A 19,467-nucleotide genomic window follows, 5' to 3' on the forward strand; every position below is an offset into this window, starting at 1 on the left:
GCCCCAGGGAAAATCCAGTTTGCTATTGCTGCAGATGACAACGCAGAATTCTGGCTGAGCCATGATGACCAGGTTGAGGGTCTGCAGCTGCTGGCCAGCGTGGGCCAGGTAGGTCAGCGCAGCCTGGACTCTCCCAGTGTCTGGGGGCTGGTCGCCGGGGAGGCACAAGCCGTTGCTGTGGTGTAGAAACAGTGGGAAGCGCCCTGCCAGGGCTGCAGGGGGATGGCCTGGTGTGCCGCAGGGTGAGGAGAGGGCAGGCCTGGGAGACACCGTCTCTGGGCAAGGGCATCCTCTGAGTCCTTCTCACTTGTATCCTTCCTGCTCCTTCCTCACCACTTACCACCTTTGTCTTTCTTTGTGTCCTCTGTGTACCTCTAGAGTGGGAAGGAGTGGACCGCCCCTGGAGAGTTCGGAAAGTTTCGGAGTCAAATCTCCAAGCCAGTGAGGTGAGTGAGGAGGCCGTGACAGGCAGGCATTCTCCTGAGCCCCTTAGTGCAGAAGCCACTTCTGCTCCGACGCCCACGGGATCCTCCCACAGCACAGCCTTCCTGCCTCTTGGGTGCAGGCTGCCCAGCCCCCACTCTTTTTGCATACATGGAGTCTGTGGCTTGCAAAAATCTGGCCTATCCTTCCTCATTTTACAGATGAGGAAACTGAGGCCCGGGAGGGATATAATTTAAAGTTCATACATCTGTCCAGTGATAAGACCAGAAAACAGGTCTCCTCTCTCCTGGTCCTTGCCCTTCCCATCCTCATCCCAGAAACAGCCACACCTGTAACAGCCTGGACAGTGCTGCCCTCCTGGGCTGTTGCTAGAAGTTCCCAAGGGAAAGGACCTCAAGTCCTTCTCCATCCACCTGGAGTTCCCAAGGGAAAGGACCTCAAGTCCTTCTCCATCCACCTGGAGTAGCTGGGGTTCCCTTGACATGCTGGGAAGGGGACTGGCTCTGACCCCGTCGCGCCACCTGGTGGCCACAGATGCACAGATGGCAATGTGGTCGCTGGCGTGGTTAAGGCCGGAATTCCACAGAGCGCTGGCTACGGCACATCCACAGGATGTGGGCTCTGGGACAGGACTGCCTGGGCCACCCGTGGTGACTTATCGGGTAAATTATCGGAACGCCTGTACCTCAGCGTCCCCATTTATAGCCAGGCAGTGAGTTACTGTACGTAAAGTACTTGGACACTGTGGGAAATAGCACCTACTCAGGAGGGTGACTGTGGTCACTTCGCGGAGTTCCCTTCCCCTGGGAGGCAGGTCCTGTCCCTGCCCACAGACAGAAAAGGGAGTCATGGCGACATGTGAGTCAGTGGCAGGGTGGGGACTGTGCCCCGAGGGCCGAATGGCTTGTTCCTGGGGTGCCCAGAGCAGGCGGTGGGGGCCAGGAGGCCCCACCGAGGTGACAGTGTCCTCCCCGCCCTCCTGGCAGCCTGTCAGCCTCCCGCAGGTACTACTTCGAGGTGCTGCACAAGCAGAACGACGAGGGCACCGACCACGTGGAGGTCGCGGTGAGCACCCCGCGCCCTGCCCTCTTGTCGGGCCCCAAGCCCCACCCTCGCGTGGAGCTGCACCTCCTGCCTCCCCTTCTCTCCTCTTGCAGTGGCGACGGAACGACCCGGGAGCCACATTCGCCATCATCGACTCCTCTTCCTTGTCCCTCTTCACGAGTGAGTGGAGGCAGGGTGCCCACAGTGGGGCTCCGCCCTCTCGGGGAGTGAGTGGGCGAGTGGGGGCGGGGGGCTGGGGCCTTCACTCTGCCGTGTCTGTAACCCCTCTGGGAACATGCTCCACCATCTCTGGGCCTTCACCTCGAAAAATGCCCTTCTCCGCCCACGCAGGACATTTCAAATACAACTGCGAGGGGATCCAGGAACTTAGTCTCACTGGGGACCGAAAACCTAGAGGAGGCTGAGTGTGGTGGTGCTGAGACAGGAGGATTGCCCTGGCAATTTAGAGGCCCTGTCTCAAAGTTTAAAATAATACTAATACTAATACTAATAATAAAAAGCTGGAGATGCAGCTCAGTACTCCTTGAGTTCAGGGCCCAGTGCCACAAAAACTAAACAAGCTAGGTGTGGTGGCACACATCTGTAATCCCAGCATTCTGACAGGCTGAGACATGAGGGTCACAGGTTCAAATCCAGGCTGGACAACGTAGTGACTTAGTGAAACCCTGTCTCAAAATATAAAATAGCTGAAAGGTTGTTTTGTGTTTTGAGACAAGGCTTCATTATGTAGTCCAAGCTGGCCTTGAACTCACTATGTAACCTAGCCTGGCCTCAAACTCACAGCGATCCTCCTGCCTCAGCCTCCTGAGTGCTGCGATTACAGGTGTGTGCCATTACACCTGAGTCAAAATATAGAATAAAAGAAGGACTGAGGATGTAACTCAGTGCTAGGCCTTCGGTTCAGTCTTCAAGGCTGAAAACAGTCATCAGTGAATCCAGCCCCTGTTTGTAACTGTACTTCAAACTCATAGTTCACCTACTTTAAATGTGCAGGAAATGAGCCCTTCGTTTGTGCTTTTCACTGCTTGTCACCTCCTCAGCAAGACTCATCCACTGGCTGCACTGTAATTTGTGGAGCTGGAAGCAGTTTAGTGGTGTAGCATTTGCTCAGCATTGCAGTGCATTGGGTTCAATTCCTAGCACCACCAAAAAAACTAAATGAAGGTGTCTGTAGGCAGCTTCCATGGCAGGTACTGGAAAAGCAGGCAGACCCTCAAGGGACAGCTGGAGACACTCCATGTGTGTCTTCCAGGCTAATGACAGAAACTTGGTAGTGACAAGAGGCCATGAAGTCAGGGGAGAGGGCTAGGCTGTAACCCTCAGGGTGAGGCAGGAGGAAAGGCAGGGTGGTGGGAGTCACATGTTCATTGTGAACCAAGACAAAGAGAGTATAACAGAGTTCGGGGAGAACCAGGGGTGCAGACACAGCAGCCAGCCCTGGGAGTGGGAGGCAGAGCTCTGTCACCCTACCTGGGGCTTCAGACAAATAATTTGAGGCAGAGGGAGACAGGCAGCCCGCCTCCAGGTGGCTTGGTCAGAAAAGGTTGATGTGCGTGGGCTTGAGGATAAAAATACCAGAGTGTGATCCCGCGTTCATGGAAGTCATTGATTTGCACGCAGTAATTGAGAAGTTGGTTGGCTGGGTTCGAAGTTGGCTTTCCCACTTATTGTTTCTGTGATCGTAGGCAGACGACTTAGATTCTCCCTGTCAAAGTCTGTAGCACAGAAATGATTGGGCATTCCTAACTTGGAAATTCTAATCAGAAATGTTCTGAAACCCAAAACTCTTTGAACACCTGATAGATGTTTAGATTGGGAATTTCCAGCTGGTTAAAGCCTCCACAGATATAGTGGTTCTTCAGCTCACAAACTTAATTTGTTCAACAATTTTGGAAAAGATGTCTGTGATGGTGTATGTCTCTCAATGTAGAATTTACAAACAAAATTTTGCCAAACACTTTTGTTTGTGAACCAAACCGAAACACTTCTGGTCCCAGGTGTTGTGAATAGGGGATAGTCAGCCTCTACATAACTCATAGGATAATTTTGAAATGGGTCAATACTTGTAAAAGACTTAGAGCGGTACTGGGAGGCTGGGGTATAGCGCAGTGGTAGGGCATTTGTTCTGTCCCCAGCAGGAAGAAAGGAAGGGAGACAGGAAAGGAGAGTGTAAGTGTTGGTTATGTAAATTAAACACAATGAAACATTTTTATCTGCAGTGCAGTAATTTGAGGAAGAGATAACTTTTTCCAACTTGTGCAAAATTGGGCCAGCGGTAAAGATGGTGGCAGAGCATCAAAGGGAGGTGGAGAGCAGAAGCCACAGTTAGTTGGGGCAGGCCTGGGGGAAGAGGGCCTGAGCCGGAACACAGAGGTCATTTCCCCTTGTCCCTCGGAGGCTGCAAGCTGAATTCTTCCAGGACTCACAGTTCTGTCTGCTCTGTCTCCTGGCCCTAGACGAGACTATCTTACGGATGGATGAAGTGGGCCACATCCCACAGACAGCAGCCAGCCACACAGGCGCCTCCAGCTCTGTTCCCGTGGACGAGCAGCCTCCAGCCGACATGCTGCGGCCCGATCCCCGGGACACCCTCTACCGAGGTGAGGCCTCTGCCGCACGCTGCCGTTCTGTCCAGGGAACAGGGTGCTGCCGCTCTCGAGCTGCTGGTGGGGAGACTGGGAGACTTGTTCATTCTGTCAGGGCATCACGAGTCACAGACTCTTTTCCCTTGTGGTGTAAAATGTAACAAGTGTAGAGGAGAGTACACAAACATTAATGTCCTGTTTTACAGTTCAGTAAACCATTACAGGGTGAATTTGCATATCCATCCTCTAGGACAAGAAGTAGAATTACAATTCAGAAGTCCCCACGCATCTTTCTACTACAAACATGAGTCTTTTAGTAGATTCCTACTCTCTTGATTCAGTGAGAAATGTGTTGTCTTTCTCTCTTCTTTTTGGTGCTGGGGATAGAACCTGAGGCTGTGAGCACGCTAATCGTGTGCTGAGCTACACTTCCGGCCCAGGCATGTTTCCGTGTTACATGTTTACATGGCAGTGTTCTGCTTTCTCCTTTATAAAGGAAGGAAGGAAGAAGGGACAACCGAAAGCTGCAGAGAATTTGTGGGAGACTTAGTCACAGCCCTGTACTAGGCTTGTGGTCTTGTGGAAGGAAGTCCCTAGACCTTAGGGGCCAGCCGTATACAGTGACTCCAGAGTCGTGCTATGCTTGTGTCCTGACTCCTCTGCCACCACGGTGTACCTTGAATGCCAACCTCCAGGAGTGGTGCCAGCCTTGGTTTGTAGCCTCAGCCCATGAGTTTGGCTGGAGCCGCCAGGAGAGAATACCAAAGAATGGCTTCTCAGGGCCGAGGACTGCAGCCTTCACCCTGAGCATGGAGCCTGCGTGGCTCCAGGCAGGCCCACCGAGGCACTCACCTCCCGTCTTCAATCCTCTTCCCTCATTCTCCCCAGTGCCTCTGATCCCCAAGTCCCATCTCCGCCATGTCCTGCCTGATTGTCCCTACAAACCCAGCTACCTGGTAGATGGGCTTCCTCTGCAGCGCTACCAGGGTCTCCGTTTTGTAAGTTTGGGGCCCGGGTGCCATAGGACTGGAGGGGGTGGCTGCTTGGGGCTGGGCTGGGAAGGCCTGAGCTGCTCACTGCTCTCCCATGTCTCAGCCTGGTGGATGGCCTCACCGGGGAGGTTCCCTGCACTGGGAGGACGAGCATTCCTCAAGGCCTGATCTGGGTGAACGGGTGGGCTGTCTATAGAGCCTGGGAATGGGTGCTCTGCCTTAGGACCCCCACCTTCAGCTCTGCTCCAGTGATGTCAGGCAGACCAGTGACTGCACTGAGGGTCACAGTCACACTGCCCTGTCCTGCTTGCTCAGTCCTACCAGGCAGTGGCATGCAAACAGCGAACCAGGGGGTGGTTGGCTTTAGAGGACTTACAGCCTACAGAGGCAGGATGTACGTTATCTGTCCAGATCTAGAAATGATTAGGGGAGCTGGATATAGGACGGTGGTAGGGTTATCAGAAGCCGGAGCGTGAGGGGTCATAATTGCAGCGTTTGTGTTGACAGTGACCTCAAGCTGTGTTTAAGGCTAGCAGTCAGTGAGAAGAGGGGTGCGCCGGCTGTGGGGGGGGGCAGGAGAGGCTCAGATGGCTGAGGGGAAGGGAATGGTCTCAGCTGCTGCTGCAAGGTGTGAGCAGGGACACATGATGAGTGATGCAGACTAGAGATCTTGACTCAGGATTGCTTCTGAGTAGAAGGGAATCCTGGGCTGCATAGCCTAGTAGTTTATCTAGTACTCCACGCAGCCCTTCACTGCCCATGTGGGCAGGCCCTGAGAAGCCCTGGCGAGGCTCGCCGGGAAGAGTCAACTGCAGCCAGCTGGCTCCTTCCAGGATCTTCTTACCTCCTACTCCTGCTTCTGCTTTCTCCACCTCCAGATTCATCTGTCCTTTGTTTATCCCAATGACTACACCCGCCTGAGCCACATGGAGACCCATAACAAGTGCTTCTACCAGGAAAATGCCTACTACCAGGACCGGTAAGTGGCCCTAAATGGGCTAAAGGTCATGGAGCTGCCTGGCTTCTCGTATGTGGTCACATGTGCCCTCCAGCCCAAAGAGCCCGCGTTCTTCCTGGGTGTGTCTCACAGGCACATACATCCAGGCATACCCATGCATGCATGCACATACACACACACTTTTTTGGAGCCTTCTTGTGCCTAAGACCGAGTCTCAAGGCACCAGTTTCCCTTCCACATGTCCCTGTCTCTGCAGGTTCAGCTTCCAGGAGTACATCAAGATTGACCAGCCAGAGAAGCAGGGACCAGAGCATCCAGGTACAGAGCGACCACTGAGCCTTCCAGGCTGGGAGGGTGACCATAGTCTATTTCCAGGAAAGTTCAGCCCACAAAGCCTTGCCTCCAAGGGGCTCAGCAGCCACCTGCATGGCTCTTCCTGCACCCAGGGGAGTGGAAAGCAACCGCTCACCTTTACCTTCCTTACCAAGGTCCACGTAGGCCATGGCACTCATTGTTAACAGGGGTCAGCCCTCCAGGAGGTGGGCTGCTGGAGGGGCTCCCTGTCCCTGGCACGCCATTTAAGATGTTCTGCCATGGAGAAGCTCTGTCTTCCCGTGGTCTTTCTTCTTGGTTCTGAAGCATGGCTGGGACAATTTGTTGGATTTCTGAAAGGATCCGGGCATCTGCTGGGCACTTTGTGTATTTGATCATTCAGCCTTCCTAGCAGCCCTCTGAGAGACAGGTTTTATAGCTTTTATGTAAATAAAGAAACTGGGGTTAAATGAGGTTGACGAAATTGCTCAGGATCACACAAATGGCAATGCCTGCATTTAGTCCCCATCTGGTGCCTCACTGTCTCACACGGGTGGTCACCAGCTGTCTTGTATGTCTTAGGAAAAGGTTGAAAACTCCTGATGCAAGGAATGGTTATTATTAACAACAGGTTTTGAGGACAACCTTCTAGAAGAACCTCAGTATGAAGACGTGGCAGAGGAAGCTCCTGTCTCCCTTGACCGCTACACCAAGACACAAAGAAAACAAGTGCCTACCTCTACTCCCAGGCAGAATGTCACTGACTACCGCCTCCGGAGCCTGAGGAAGCTCCTGGCCCTGCCTCCAGGGGACCTGTGGCTACGCTTTCCCAGGCCAAATTCCACAGCTTCCTTCCCAGTGAGGAGCAGCGACACCCTCCAGCCACGGGAAAAAAGAAAGCAAACACCCAGCCCTGCACCCGGCCAAGACTCCCCACGTTCAGACAAGCAGGCCCCTGGGCACCTGGCACAGAATCTACCTCTGATTAAGAGGCCCAGGCCCACGAGGAGCAGTCCCGGGAAGACTCTGGAGCAGTCTCAGTGGCTGAAGCAAGTAGACACCTACATCGCACAGCAGAGGAGGGGTGATGGGTTGGAGGCACAGGACCACGATGGGGGGTGGCCGGGGGAAGAGGAGGAGGTGGCAGCTGCAGATCAGGATGGACCAGTGGAAGGAGAGGAAGAAGGGGAAGAAGAGGAGGAAGATGACATGAGTGACGTGTTCGAGTATGTACCTCTGTTTGACCCAGTAGTCAACTGGGACCAGACCTTCAGTGCCCAGAATCTGGACTTCCAAGCCCTAAGGACCGACTGGATTGACCTGAACTGTAACACGTCGGGCAACCTGCTGCTGCCTGAGCAGGAGGCCCTTGAGGTCACGAGGGTCTTCTTGAAGAAGCTCAACCAGAGGAGCTGGGGGTAAGGTAAAGGGCTCTCTCAGGGTCAGGGCTGGGCATGGCAGGGCCAGCCGGGAGAGTGGGGGCCCAGTGGCTGGGGGCAGATTCTTCTGCTCCAGGAAGAGAGGAAATTGACCCCCAGCCAGGCAGCATAACCCCCTGGCAGTCCTGCCCCCTGCGGTGTTGGGCACAGTCAGGCAAATCTCTGCAACCCCAGGAACCTGGTCCAGGACACATGCTGAGGCCTGGGAAGGCTGGTAGATGTGTTTCTTTTAAATGGCCTTCTCAGGGGCCAACAGGTAAAGGGGGAGCTAAAACTACAAATTAAGACTCCAGCTGTAGGTTAGAAGGACAAGGGCAGGAGATATGACTAGAGTTCTTTGGGGTTGTTTTGGTCATTCATTCATTCATTCAGCCAATCAGCCTTCTTTTGAGGTAAAATTTGTGGACCATTAAATCCATCACAGTAGAGTGTGCAGTTGTGTGGTTCACGAGAATGTGCAGCTCTACCACTGTCTAATTCCAGACCATTTCCATCACCTCGTAAGGAATGCCGGCACACTCTTGAGTCCCTCTAGTGAGGTGGGGGATTGAGGATTATCTGAGCCCAGAAGGTCTGAGTCAGTCTAGGATACACAGCAAGAGCCCATCTCAGAAAAAAGGAATTTGAAAGAAACTCCATGCCCATGAGTGGTTACTTCTCATTCCTCTCTACTCCTTCTCTGATGAGCAGGAATCTACCTTCTGTCTCTACTAATTTATCTATTCTAGATGTTCCATGTAAGTGGATTATTGTAAATTCCTGATTTATGGTCGTCCATAAGTCTGATTTGTTGGTAATTCTGACAAAGCAAGTCTTACGCACTTTTGGCACAGATACACAGTGTAAAGTGTAAAACCAAACACACACACACAAAATACTATAAATAAACTGTGTTTACTTCTGCAGTAACCTTAACCCAGTCAGCTGATGTGAATAATTAATAAAACTGCTACTGGCTTCACATTGGTCCTTCAGTAATTATAAATTATTTCAATATTCCACCAGTCGTGCAGTGATGATTTCAGTACCAGAGATCAAACTCAGGGGTGCTGTACCACTGAGCTATAACCCGAGCCTTCTTACTTTTTTTATTTTGAGAAAAGTTCTCGCTAAGTTGCTCAGGCTGGGCTCATACTTTCCATCCTCCTGCCTCAGCCTCCCAAGTAGCTAGGGTTACAGGTGTGTGATACCATATCTGGCTCATATTTTCACTTAATTTTGTATTTTAACAATTTTCCCTGGTGTTGGGGATTGAACATAGGGAACACTGAGCTACATTCCCAGTTCTTTTCGATTTATTTGAAGCAGGGTCTTACTGAGTTGCCCAGCTGGCTACCAACTTTTGGTCCTCCTTCCTCAACCTCCCAAGCATGTGGTACCACAGCAGGTGTCACGGTTTTCCTTTGAATACATACTTGGTAACTGTGCATATTTATGGGTCGTGAAAGACATTTTAATACATATATACACTGTGTCATGATCAGAGCAGGGGAATTGGCTTATCTGTCACCTCAGATATTTGTTGTTTCTTTGTGTTGGGACCCTGGAAATGTTCTCTACTAGCTACTTTGAAATAATCAGTGTTTTCCCACCATGGTTTTACACTACCACGCTGTAGAACATTGAAAGTTATTTCTCCTGTCCGGCTGCACCCCTGTATCTGTTAACCATCCTGTCTCCGTCCCCGCCTTCCCTCCACCTTTCCCAGGCTCCGGTAACCACTGTTCTACCCTCTACGTCTGTGAGATCAACTTTTTAGCTTCCGCCTGTAAGCGAGGACACGCGATGTTTGTTTTCCTTTGTCTAACTGATCTCCCTTCCTGCGATGTCGTCCAGTTCCATCCACATTGCTGAAAACGACAGAACAGTGTTGTTCTTTCTTGATTGCTGAATGACATTCCTGTGTGTGTGTGCACGCATACCTAGCACATTGTTTTTACCCATTCATCGGTCAGTGAACACCATCGCTGTTGTGATTCTGGTTTTGATTGTCTTGGCTGCTGTCACAGTGCTACTGCCAACATGTAAGCGCAGGTATCTCTGACACGGTGACTTCAGTCCTATGGGTGTGTGCCCACTGGTGGGGTTTGCTGGCCCCTATGACAGTTCTAGTATTTGTTGTGTGGGGGTTTGGTTTCAGTTTTTTTTTTTTTTTTTTTTTTTTTTTTTTTGGTGGAGGGGATTTTATTTTTTTATTTGGTACTAGGGATCGAACCCAGGGACTTCATACTGAGCTACTGCCCCAGCCTCCTATTTGTATTTTTTTACTTTGAAATAAAGTCTCATGGGCCAGGGATTTAGCTCTGCACAAAGCCTCTGCCTGGCAAGTGCAAGATCGTGAGTCTTGATTCCTGGCACCCTCCTATAAATAAAGAGATATAAATAAAATAAGAAGTAAAGTCTACTAGGTCACTGAGTTGTCCAGGTTGAGCTCCAACTGGGCAGGCCTCCTGCCTCAGCCTCTCAAGAGTCCTAGAGTTACAGGAGTGCTTACCACCTCTGTGGCTGTCCTGCTTTCTCACCGACGGTATCTGTGATAGATACCCTTCCTCCACGTTCTCCCTGGCATATTTCTGTTCTTGTTTCTCTTTGACACTGTGGTCGTGATTTCTATTTCCTTGATAATTGGTGATGTTGAGTCTTTCATTTCATTTTGTTTGTGTGTTTTGCAGTCCTGGGGATTGAATTTAAAAGGCTTTGCACTGAGATATATACCCAGCCCTTTTGTTTAATATGTTTGATTTTGAGACCAGGGCTCACCAAGTTGCTAAGTTGCCCAGGATAGGCTCAAATGTGACATCTCCAGCCTCAGCCTCTTGGAGTGCTGGGTTTATAATCGTGCACCACCAAGACTGGCTGAATTTTTTCTTTATAGACTCCTTTATATTTGCATATCCTGTTTCTTTAAAATGTGTTTTGTTTCATTTTGTAGCCCAGACTGGCCTTGAATTTGTAATCCTTCTGCCTCACCTTCCAGCTGCAGGGAATATGGGTATGTGCCACCTAAAGCCTCTCAGAAGTTGTTTATTTAGACATGGGCATGGTAGCACATGCTTGTAAACCAGAGCACTCTGGGAGGCTGAGATAGGAGTATCACTAGTTTGAGTCCAGCCTGGGCAATTTATTGACTTAGAAGACCTTGCCTCAAAATATAAAAAAAAGGGGGGATGCTGGGGACATAGCTCAGAGGCAAAGCATTCCTGAACTTGATCTTCTGTACCACAAAAGCAAATACACAAACAAAAACAAATAACAAAAAGGAAATGTCTACTCAGGTCATTCATGCAGCTATAAATCAGATGACTTGTGTTTCGCCGTTGAGTTGTGAGGCCTGTTATACTCGGGTACGCTGGTTGTTGATTCCTTGTTCGGTGAGCAGTTTGCAGATATTTTCTCCAGTTCTGGAGGTTGTTTCTTTTTTTCTTCTTCTTTCTTTTTTTTTTGTTTGAAGGTTGTTTCTTCATGCTGTTGAATATTCCCTATACTGTATAGAAGCTTTTTAGTTTGATGTAGTTCTGTTTGTCAACTTTTGCTTTGGTCATCTGTGCTTTTGAAGTAATATGCAAAGAATCTTTGCCTCATGCAATGGCCTGAGGCATTTCCCCCTTTGTTTTCTTCTAGAAGTGTCATAGTTTCATGCCTTACATTTATGTCTGACTCACTTTGAGGTGTCTTTTATGTGTTTTTATGGTGAGAAACAGAGACCTAATTTTATTCTTTAGTGCATACATATCCACTTTTTCCAGCACCCTCTGTCCAATGTGGGTTCTTGCCAAAGGTGCTGGGTTTATTTCTGTGTTCTCTATTCCGTTCCACCAGTCTATCTGTTTCTTATGCCACTACCATGCTGTTTGTGATTTTGATATCAGTTATCTAGTGACTAATGACATTGAGCTAACCATTTAATATTTATGTAATAACCCAATGCATCTTACAGACCTTTCATTTGAACAGAGCTCATTTATTATTGAGGTCATTTTCTCTGATGACTTCTGCACTGTGACCTTATTCAGCCTGTCTACCGATGATCGCAGAGCTGCCAAAGCTCTTGGAGATGATCTCAGCTAAGTAGTGCTTTTTTGAAGATGGAAGATGTGAGACCTAGAGATGTCAGGTATCTCTTGCCTGGATCCCTACCTCTAGCCAATGGCAAAGCTAGGACAAAAATCAAGTCTCCTGACAATGGGTGTCTTGGGTTACTTTTTTGTTGTTGCTGCTGGGACCCAACAACAAAATACCCAACACCTAAAATTAAGGGAGGAAAGATTTATTTAGCTCACAGCTTGTGTTGGTTTCAGTCCATACTCAGCTGGTTCCAAGACAGGATGGCGTGGCTAAGGGGCACTATTCAAGGCAACTGCAAGCAGATGAAAAGGGCAAAAGGGAGAAGCACTGCTTCCTTCCCTTCTTTATATCGTATGCCAGCTCCCTGCCCCTCAGCTGGTGCTGTGCTCACATCGCCAATCCCAGTGCTAGACAACAAACCAACCACAAACACTAGATTCAGCCACCTCCATGACCACATGAGGCTTTGCAGGATGTCCAAACACAAACCAAAATAAAGGGCCTGCAGGCTTCCAGCACACTGGGCTGCCCTTGCACTGTGGGGAGGAACCACTCAAGGCTCCACCCTTTGTGCCACAGGAGGTACCAGCTGCAGCGCATTGTGAACGTGGAGAAGCGTCAGGACCAGCTGCGTGGGGGCCGCTACCTCTTGGAGCTCGAGCTGCTGGAGCAAGGACAGCGCGTGGTACGGCTGTCTGAGTATGTGTCCACACGAGGCTGGCAGGGCATCGACCCAGCTGGTGCAGAAGAGGCCAGGAACCTGCAGGGCCTGGTCTGGAAGCCCCGCAGCCGGCAGCGGAGGAATGTCCTGGACATGCGGGATCCCGAACCCAAGCTGTGTTGGCCCCAGGGGTTCTCCTGGAATCACAGAGCTGTGGTCCACTTCGTGGTGCCTGGTGAGCCTCTGCGGGGTGGTTACCATGGCACTCTTCCCTGATTTGCTCTCCCCAGAGGAAATGAAGCTCAGCAGAGAGAAGTGCACTTAAGGTGACGGCAAGCAAATGGAGCTGAGACTAGATATTGACTCGATGGCTGGAGCTCTTTCTTTCAGACTAGGTTTCATGGTTGGGTGTGGTCATCACTTGGGGTTGTTGTGGAGGAAATACAACACTAAGAGTACTAGATAGAATGGTTTTATTTTTTTGGTGCTGGGCATGGAGGCCAGGGCCTTGCAGAAGCTTGGCAAGGGCTCTTCTACTGAACCATGTGCCAAGCCCTAAGTGGTTTTGAGGATGAGAAGGAAAGACAAAAGAGGCAGGGGTGTAGCAGTGGGGTAGGGCAGGAAATAGAGAGAGAAGGTAAGATAGACTGTCTGAGCCTGGCAGGATTGCTGTGACTCCGGCCCAAGGCCCTCTCTTGCGCCTGCCTGGGATCGTGCGGGGAGACGACAGAGACCCTTTCACAGCGCGCCGCTGCTCTCCTTCAGGTCTCTGGTGCATTGCTCGTGGCTTCCTGAAAGCTGTATTATCTTCACAGCAGGGGCCTGGTGGGGACTCCGACTCCTGTGGGAGCTGAGAGCGGAGATGTTCATCTTTTCTTACCTCTGTTTCTTTCTGCCTGGTGCACTGGGGTAGTGAAGAACCAGGCGCGCTGGGTGCAGCAGTTCATCAGAGACATGGAGAACCTGTTTCAAGTCACTGGCGACCCACACTTCAACATCATCATCACTGACTACAGCAGTGAGGACATGGACGTTGAGATGGCCCTGAAGAGGTCCCAGCTACGGAGGTGAGGACACCCTTCCCACCTCCCTGCTCTATGGCCAGGGAACAGCCTGGGCACCTCCTTCCTGAAATCCTAGGTGTGCGCTGCCCCTAGTTTCCCTGGCTTTCCTAGTTTCTAGTTTTCAGTTCTTTCCCAGGGCTCCCGTGTCCATAATCTCACCACAGATGCATTTATCATCTTTACCCCAGCAGCTGACTGCTAACACTCAGCTCCTCCTTTCTGTCCTTCTGTAGCTACCAGTACGTGAAACTCAGTGGTAACTTTGAGCGTTCGGCTGGACTTCAGGCTGGCATTGACCTGGTAAAGGTAAGTGGCCTGGAAAGAGGTCAGGAAATGGGTGAAGAGGTAGAGAGAACTTCGTGTAGGTAGTCAGCCCTTCAGGGGGAAAGGAAATAGGACCTGGGAGTGTGTTAGTCAGCTTTCTCTTACTGTAACAAAAGACCGAGAAAATCATCTTAACAGGAAGGAAGGTTTATTTGGATTCACGATTTCAGCCCACAAAGATTTGGCCCCATTGCCTTTGGGTGAGGAAGCTGCTCATCTTTTGGTAACAGGGAAGCGAAAAAGAGAGACAGAAAGAGCCCAAAGTCCCATGCCTCCAGTGAGCCACTTCTTCCATAGCCCTTACCTGCCAAAGGTTCCACCACCTGCCAGTGGCTCCACAGGCCGGGAACCCAGCCTTTAACACATGGCCCTTCATGGAACACTTGCCCAAACCATAGCAAGGAGCATCTTCTCTGCTTCCTGTGCAATCAGTGGCAGAGTGGGACTACGCAGATGACAGCAGGGCATTTTCATCTGTCAGGGTCCTCGGAGCCCATAAACAGCGGGGAGAGGAGCGGGGTTCACTGTCTGACGGTGAGAACGCCGCTGTAACTATGGATAGCTGCCCGGCACGTGGGTTTGGGCAGGTTTGCCAGTCATTGTAATAAGGCAGGGCCTGAGGGCTCCCCTACGAGTTCTGAGGGTCTGGTGACCCCGCTGTTTTGCCCTCAGGACCCACACAGCATCATCTTCCTCTGTGACCTCCACATCTACTTCCCTGCTGGAGTCATCGATACCATCCGGAAGCACTGCGTGGAGGGCAAGATGGCCTTTGCCCCCATGGTGATGAGGCTGCACTGCGGGGCCACCCCGTGGTGGCCTGAGGGTGAGTCCTGCCCTGCATCTGGGAGGTGCGAACGCCTCTTCCCCGTGGTTCCTAACCTCAGAGCTGCAGGCAGCCACATTGGTGAATGTCAGAACCTCTTGCCGCCCAGCCCTGGTGGACCATCCGCCAGAGCAGCCGGTGCAGCAGTGAATGCTTTCTGCCCCTCTTCCCTCAATGGCTTGTCAGACACCGAGGAAGCACCTATCATATGCGAATGCTGGGCCCTAGGGTGCTATACAGGTCACGGCCAGAGGCTCCCTGCCTGTAGAGATGGAAGTGGACAGTAGCTCAGAGAGGCTGCTGCTGTCATATCTAACCGTGGGCCTGAGACCAGCCTGGGGCCATTGCTGCATTTGCTGAACCTTGAACCTCAGTTTTGGGCCTTCCCTCCACAGGCAAGGTGTTTGCTCAGCAGAGAGTTTTTGGCCCCTGCTTCCCCTCAGAGCCTATAGCTGGTCAGCGGCCTCCAGTCCTCCTCCCAGCCCCGCTTGGCTCACTGCGGCTTCTTGGCTGTTCACAGGCTACTGGGAGGTGAACGGTTTTGGACTACTTGGCATCTACAAGTCAGACCTGGACAAGATCGGGGGCATGAACACCAGGGAGTTCCGAGACCGCTGGGGTGGAGAAGACTGGGAGCTGCTTGACAGGTGACGGGGGAGGGGGCTGTCCAAAGCAGCTGCAGGATTCCATTTGGCATGGTGCTCTGGGAAGGGACGGGTGGGATCAGCCCAGCTGCACTGGGGTCACACATCCCAGTGCTGTCAGGTGGCTCACACTCAGCTTGCAGAGGGGAGGACGCTCCTGCTGTCTGTGTCACAGGGCTAGTGCGACCACTAAAGTTAAAGGTTGGTAAGCGTCAGAGGAAAAGCAGAGCTGTGCAAATGCAGGTAGCAGCGTTCTCAGCACAGGCGGGAAGCGGGTGAAGACAAGCCTGGCCAGCTCTCCTCCCCGCCAGCACCACCTGGAGGAGAGGGTGAGGATAACATAGGTGAAGGTCAGAAAAGATGCCGGGGGCCAGCAAGAGATTGTGTGGACCATTAGAGGGTGCTGCAGTTCCCAGGGGCACCGAATCCCTGGAGGCTAAGGTTGGAGAGGCTTTGCCTGAGAGAGGAGAGGAGCATGGAACTCAATATAAACTGCAGGCTTGGCAGGGAGCGAGGCTGAACTGGATGCTGGTTTGTGGGGAGGGAGGAACATGTGGTAGTGAAGAAGCTTCTCTCCACATTTGTGTAAGTTTCTTTTTTTAAGAAATTTGCTCGGCTGGGGATTTAGCTCAGTGGCATAAACACTTGCCTGGCAAGTGCAAGGTCATGAGTTCGATCCCTGGTACCAAAAAAAAAAAAAAAAAAAGGAAATTTGCTATGTCCAGGGATGGTGGTGCACACCTATAATCCTTGCTCTCAAAATCAGCCAGCCCAGTGTATAGTGGTGGATCAGCCCTGTATCAAAAAAAAAAAAAAAAGTTTGCACTAGAAGAAGGAAAAGAACGTGGTACCTTGAGCTTTGATCCTGAGAGGAAGAAGCAAAGGACAGTAAGGGGGAAAGAAAGGGCGTAAATGTTGGGAGGGTCCTGGAAGCGGTGGACCTGTCCGGGAAGATAGACCCTTCTTCCTGAGACACAGGGCAGAGTGCAGCACTGTCACGGGGTGCCTTGCTTTGCAGAGGAGTCGTACCTTGTTATGAGGTACGAGCATCCCCATTTTTCCGAGGAGAAAACCAAGTCACAGAGAGTAGTTAACAGCTGGTCCCACACCTCTCACTAAAGTCTCAGAGGCTTAAAAAGCAGCTTGTTGGTGGTTTTCCCATGGAGGGAAGAAAGAAAAGGACAGTGGCCACACTCAGAGAACTAAGAGTGGGAGGGGCGGGAGTGGAGGGAGTGAAGACCACTCTGATCTCATAAAGCTGGAGTGTGACTGGAGGAGGCTCAGTGCCACAGCTGTGTCGCCCTTAGTCTTTGTGCTGGCTTCGTGCTTCAGCACAGACCTCCAGCGTAATTCCTATTCCTCTGGATTTCTCTGAGGTCCAGCAAGAAAGAAACTGCTCCCCGGGGACTGTGCATGCAGCCAGGGAACAGGCTGGGCTGGAAGGGGCTCAGCGTCAGAGCCCTGCTTGGCATGCGTGTGCCTTCGGGTCCATCTCAGCCCTGTAAAAGAAAGAGAAAGGAAAAGGAGGAAAGGTTCCTGGGAAAGGAGGTCGGGGGTCAGGTGGAAGGGTGGATTCCGAGGGCTGCGGGCTCACCCCCTACTCCCTCCCTCCCTCTGCAGGATCCTCCAAGCAGGCCTGGAGGTGGAGCGTCTCTCCCTCAGGAACTTCTTCCATCACTTCCATTCCAAGCGAGGCATGTGGAACCGCCGCCAAGTGAAGATGCCGTGAGCCCCGGTGGGGCTGGCTGGATCCACCGCCACGGCTCCTTGACTTGGGGGTGTTTCCCAGTGCCCTGCTCACTGCAGAGGAGAGGAAGAAGGGAGCAGAAGAATGCCTGGGTCCCCAGAGGCCTTGGGGCTGAGCTCCTCTCCACCGGGAGCTGCCCCTCATGTGGAGACAGGCACCAGGGCTCCTCTGCCACTCGCTCGGCCAACAGAGATGGATGGCTCCTGAGACGATGGAGGGGTGAGGTCAGCGAGAAGAGACCTGTGCGGACAGTCCTGCCCTCATCTCATTGTCCTTCAGTGCTTGCCAGAAGGAGCGCTGGCTGTGAACTGCAGTGCAGAGCTGGCATCGACCGGGAGTCGTGCTGCGGGGGGTCCCTACTTGCAAACCTCAGGCACACTGTGTGTTGCAGTGTGGCCCTCGGGCACTGTCTCTTCAGCGGTGCTGGTCCTATGTGGAGCAGTTCTGGCTCTCGCCCAGGCTCATGCCTTCCAAACACATCTCTCCTGGTGGCCACTGAACTGCTGGCCACCCTTAGGGCATTAATTTAAGTCCTCCTGATGGCACTAACTTGGGACTGGAAGCACAGAGCTGGGATTGCCTTCCTGGTAAGGGGGGTGGGCTAGGAGGGAGGTGGGGTCTGGAAGGCAGTAAGTCCATCCGGTGGTGGTTACAGTGTGGCCCTGCAAAATGGGCAGGGTAAAGAGGACCAGAGAGAGACCCCCTCCCCTTCCAGGTTCACACTGGGCAGAAGCCTCTGGAAAGACCATGCGTGCTGTGCAAAGAGAATTTGGCCAGGATGTAGCAGTGCTCCTCACACTAAGGCGAAGAGGCCAGGGGGTGGAAGGGAAGTGGAGAGGCCCAGACATCTGACCCTGTGCAGAAGCAGAGGGTGGCTGGGAGTGGACAGTACAGAGGATGGGGAGATCCCTTCCCCGGGGGGTGGGGGGAGCAGGGGATAGGAGGAACTGAGAAGTGAAGCGATTTCAGGGAAAGAGTCCTGGCCTTTGCAGTCTGTAGCCCCCTATTTCTCCCATATGATGGTCACACACTTGTCTTGCACTAATGAACCCCAGGTGCTTTTGTGACTGGGCACTATTCTGCTGCTGCTGAACTCACCAGTTTTGCATTTGGGTGCTTGCTCTTGAACCCCAAGAGTGTGGAGGACTCCCCGCTTTAGGGAAGGGCTGTGGGAAGTGCCGTAGGTCCTTGGCTTGGCTGAGGCACACTGCGACAGACCAGAGGGCAGCATCTGGAGCTGCAGGGCCTGCCCAGGGCATCTACCTTCATCAAGAGCAGAGATTTGGCACACCGGAGGCTGGAGCCCGCAGATATCTGTGGGGCATGGGAGAATCACTGCCTTCCTCAAGGGGGATCAGGGGGCTGTGCTTATGGATGTCCTACCTGCCCCTGGGCTGTGGCCTTTCCTGGGTCCTGCTTAGGCTTTCTGCCATTGGAAAGGGCCCATGGGCAGCAGGCAGAGCTGCAGCTGGCCAGCTAGCATCCAGGATCTCTCTAGGGCCACTGTCATTCTTGGTACTGCTTTGGGAGGTCAGAACTGGTCCTTGCAGCCTTCCGGCTCCATTTCTCCTGCTGCCTGAGGTTTGCCCAGCCTGCCTGCACCCCGTTTCTAGGCCAGTGCCTTGTGTTTGTTACTTCCGCACCATCTGCCTTAAGGGGCCTGTCTTGGCCTCTGCCCTTTAGGAATATGTCAGGGGTGGGGGAAGGGAAGACATTAATTAAATACAGCATCTTCTTAGAAAAACCAACCAGTGGCTCCTGTGTTTTCCTATCACGCATTCATGGTGGGAGAGGGTGGGGCCGAGGGGCCCAAGGATCACCTCGCTGTCCCTCAGCTCTCGTGGGCCTGCCAAGGACTCTTCCTCCCATCTCCTGTCCTCCACCCTTACTGCTACTTTGGTGTCTGCTCTGGCCGGGACAGCACTATCTGTGTCGTGGTTTACTTAGAAAGGGCACGGAATTGTCCTCTTCCAGTATCTCACAGGGAGGTAACCAGTGAATGACTGGGTCAGGAGGTTAACTGACGGTGGTGATTCTGCTGAGAAAGGCTGCAGACCTCCTGGATGAAGATGGCAGTACAGGGCAGAAGGGCTTGTTCAGAAATGGCAGATGGGGCTGGCCAGGGCTGTAGCTCAGGGGTGAAGGACTTACCTGGCGTGCACAGGGCCCTGGGTTCCATCCCCAGCACCCTAAAAAAATAATCATTCCTATTTGGGCTAGCGATGCCCTGTTGCTTTATAGGTGCACATTGACTTTCCCAGTCTGAACACCTAGGCAGAGATGAAAAGTTCATATTCTTAGATGTGTGCTTAAAGGCACAAAAGTTTATAGGACATTCTTG

The 19,467-nt window shown here is 52.1% G+C and overlaps 2 protein-coding genes across 3 annotated transcripts in view; one reads left to right on the top strand and one right to left on the bottom strand.

Annotated features, from left to right (window-relative positions):
* B4galnt3 (beta-1,4-N-acetyl-galactosaminyltransferase 3) overlaps positions 1-18,874 on the top strand; it is a 97,313-nt gene extending 78,439 nt beyond the window's left edge. The window contains exons 6-20 of the mRNA XM_063258579.1: positions 8-108; positions 379-446; positions 1,431-1,509; positions 1,602-1,668; positions 3,966-4,109; positions 4,983-5,092; positions 5,965-6,065; positions 6,301-6,362; positions 6,988-7,774; positions 12,440-12,756; positions 13,435-13,588; positions 13,819-13,891; positions 14,582-14,735; positions 15,256-15,382; positions 17,000-18,874. Coding sequence (XP_063114649.1) covers positions 8-108; positions 379-446; positions 1,431-1,509; positions 1,602-1,668; positions 3,966-4,109; positions 4,983-5,092; positions 5,965-6,065; positions 6,301-6,362; positions 6,988-7,774; positions 12,440-12,756; positions 13,435-13,588; positions 13,819-13,891; positions 14,582-14,735; positions 15,256-15,382; positions 17,000-17,108 — 2,453 coding nt within the window. The 3' untranslated portion in view covers positions 17,109-18,874. The remainder of the gene's footprint in view (positions 1-7; positions 109-378; positions 447-1,430; positions 1,510-1,601; positions 1,669-3,965; positions 4,110-4,982; positions 5,093-5,964; positions 6,066-6,300; positions 6,363-6,987; positions 7,775-12,439; positions 12,757-13,434; positions 13,589-13,818; positions 13,892-14,581; positions 14,736-15,255; positions 15,383-16,999) is intronic.
* Positions 14,041-19,467, bottom strand: part of Ninj2 (ninjurin 2) — a 114,599-nt gene continuing 109,172 nt past the window's right edge. The window contains exons 4-5 of one of the 2 annotated variants that reach the window (XR_010050652.1): positions 16,409-16,878; positions 14,041-15,696 (exon numbers count right to left, since the gene is read on the bottom strand). The gene's annotated coding sequence lies outside the window, so the exon portion shown is untranslated. Of the gene's footprint in view, positions 16,879-19,467 lie in introns of both variants that reach the window. The other variant, XM_063258583.1, reaches the window with a different exon arrangement.

This window comes from Cavia porcellus, unplaced genomic scaffold, assembly GCF_034190915.1.
Source record: "Cavia porcellus strain 051 isolate PalLab524CR breed Dunkin Hartley unplaced genomic scaffold, mCavPor4.1 scaffold_11, whole genome shotgun sequence".
NCBI classification, from domain to species: domain Eukaryota; kingdom Metazoa; phylum Chordata; class Mammalia; order Rodentia; family Caviidae; genus Cavia; species Cavia porcellus.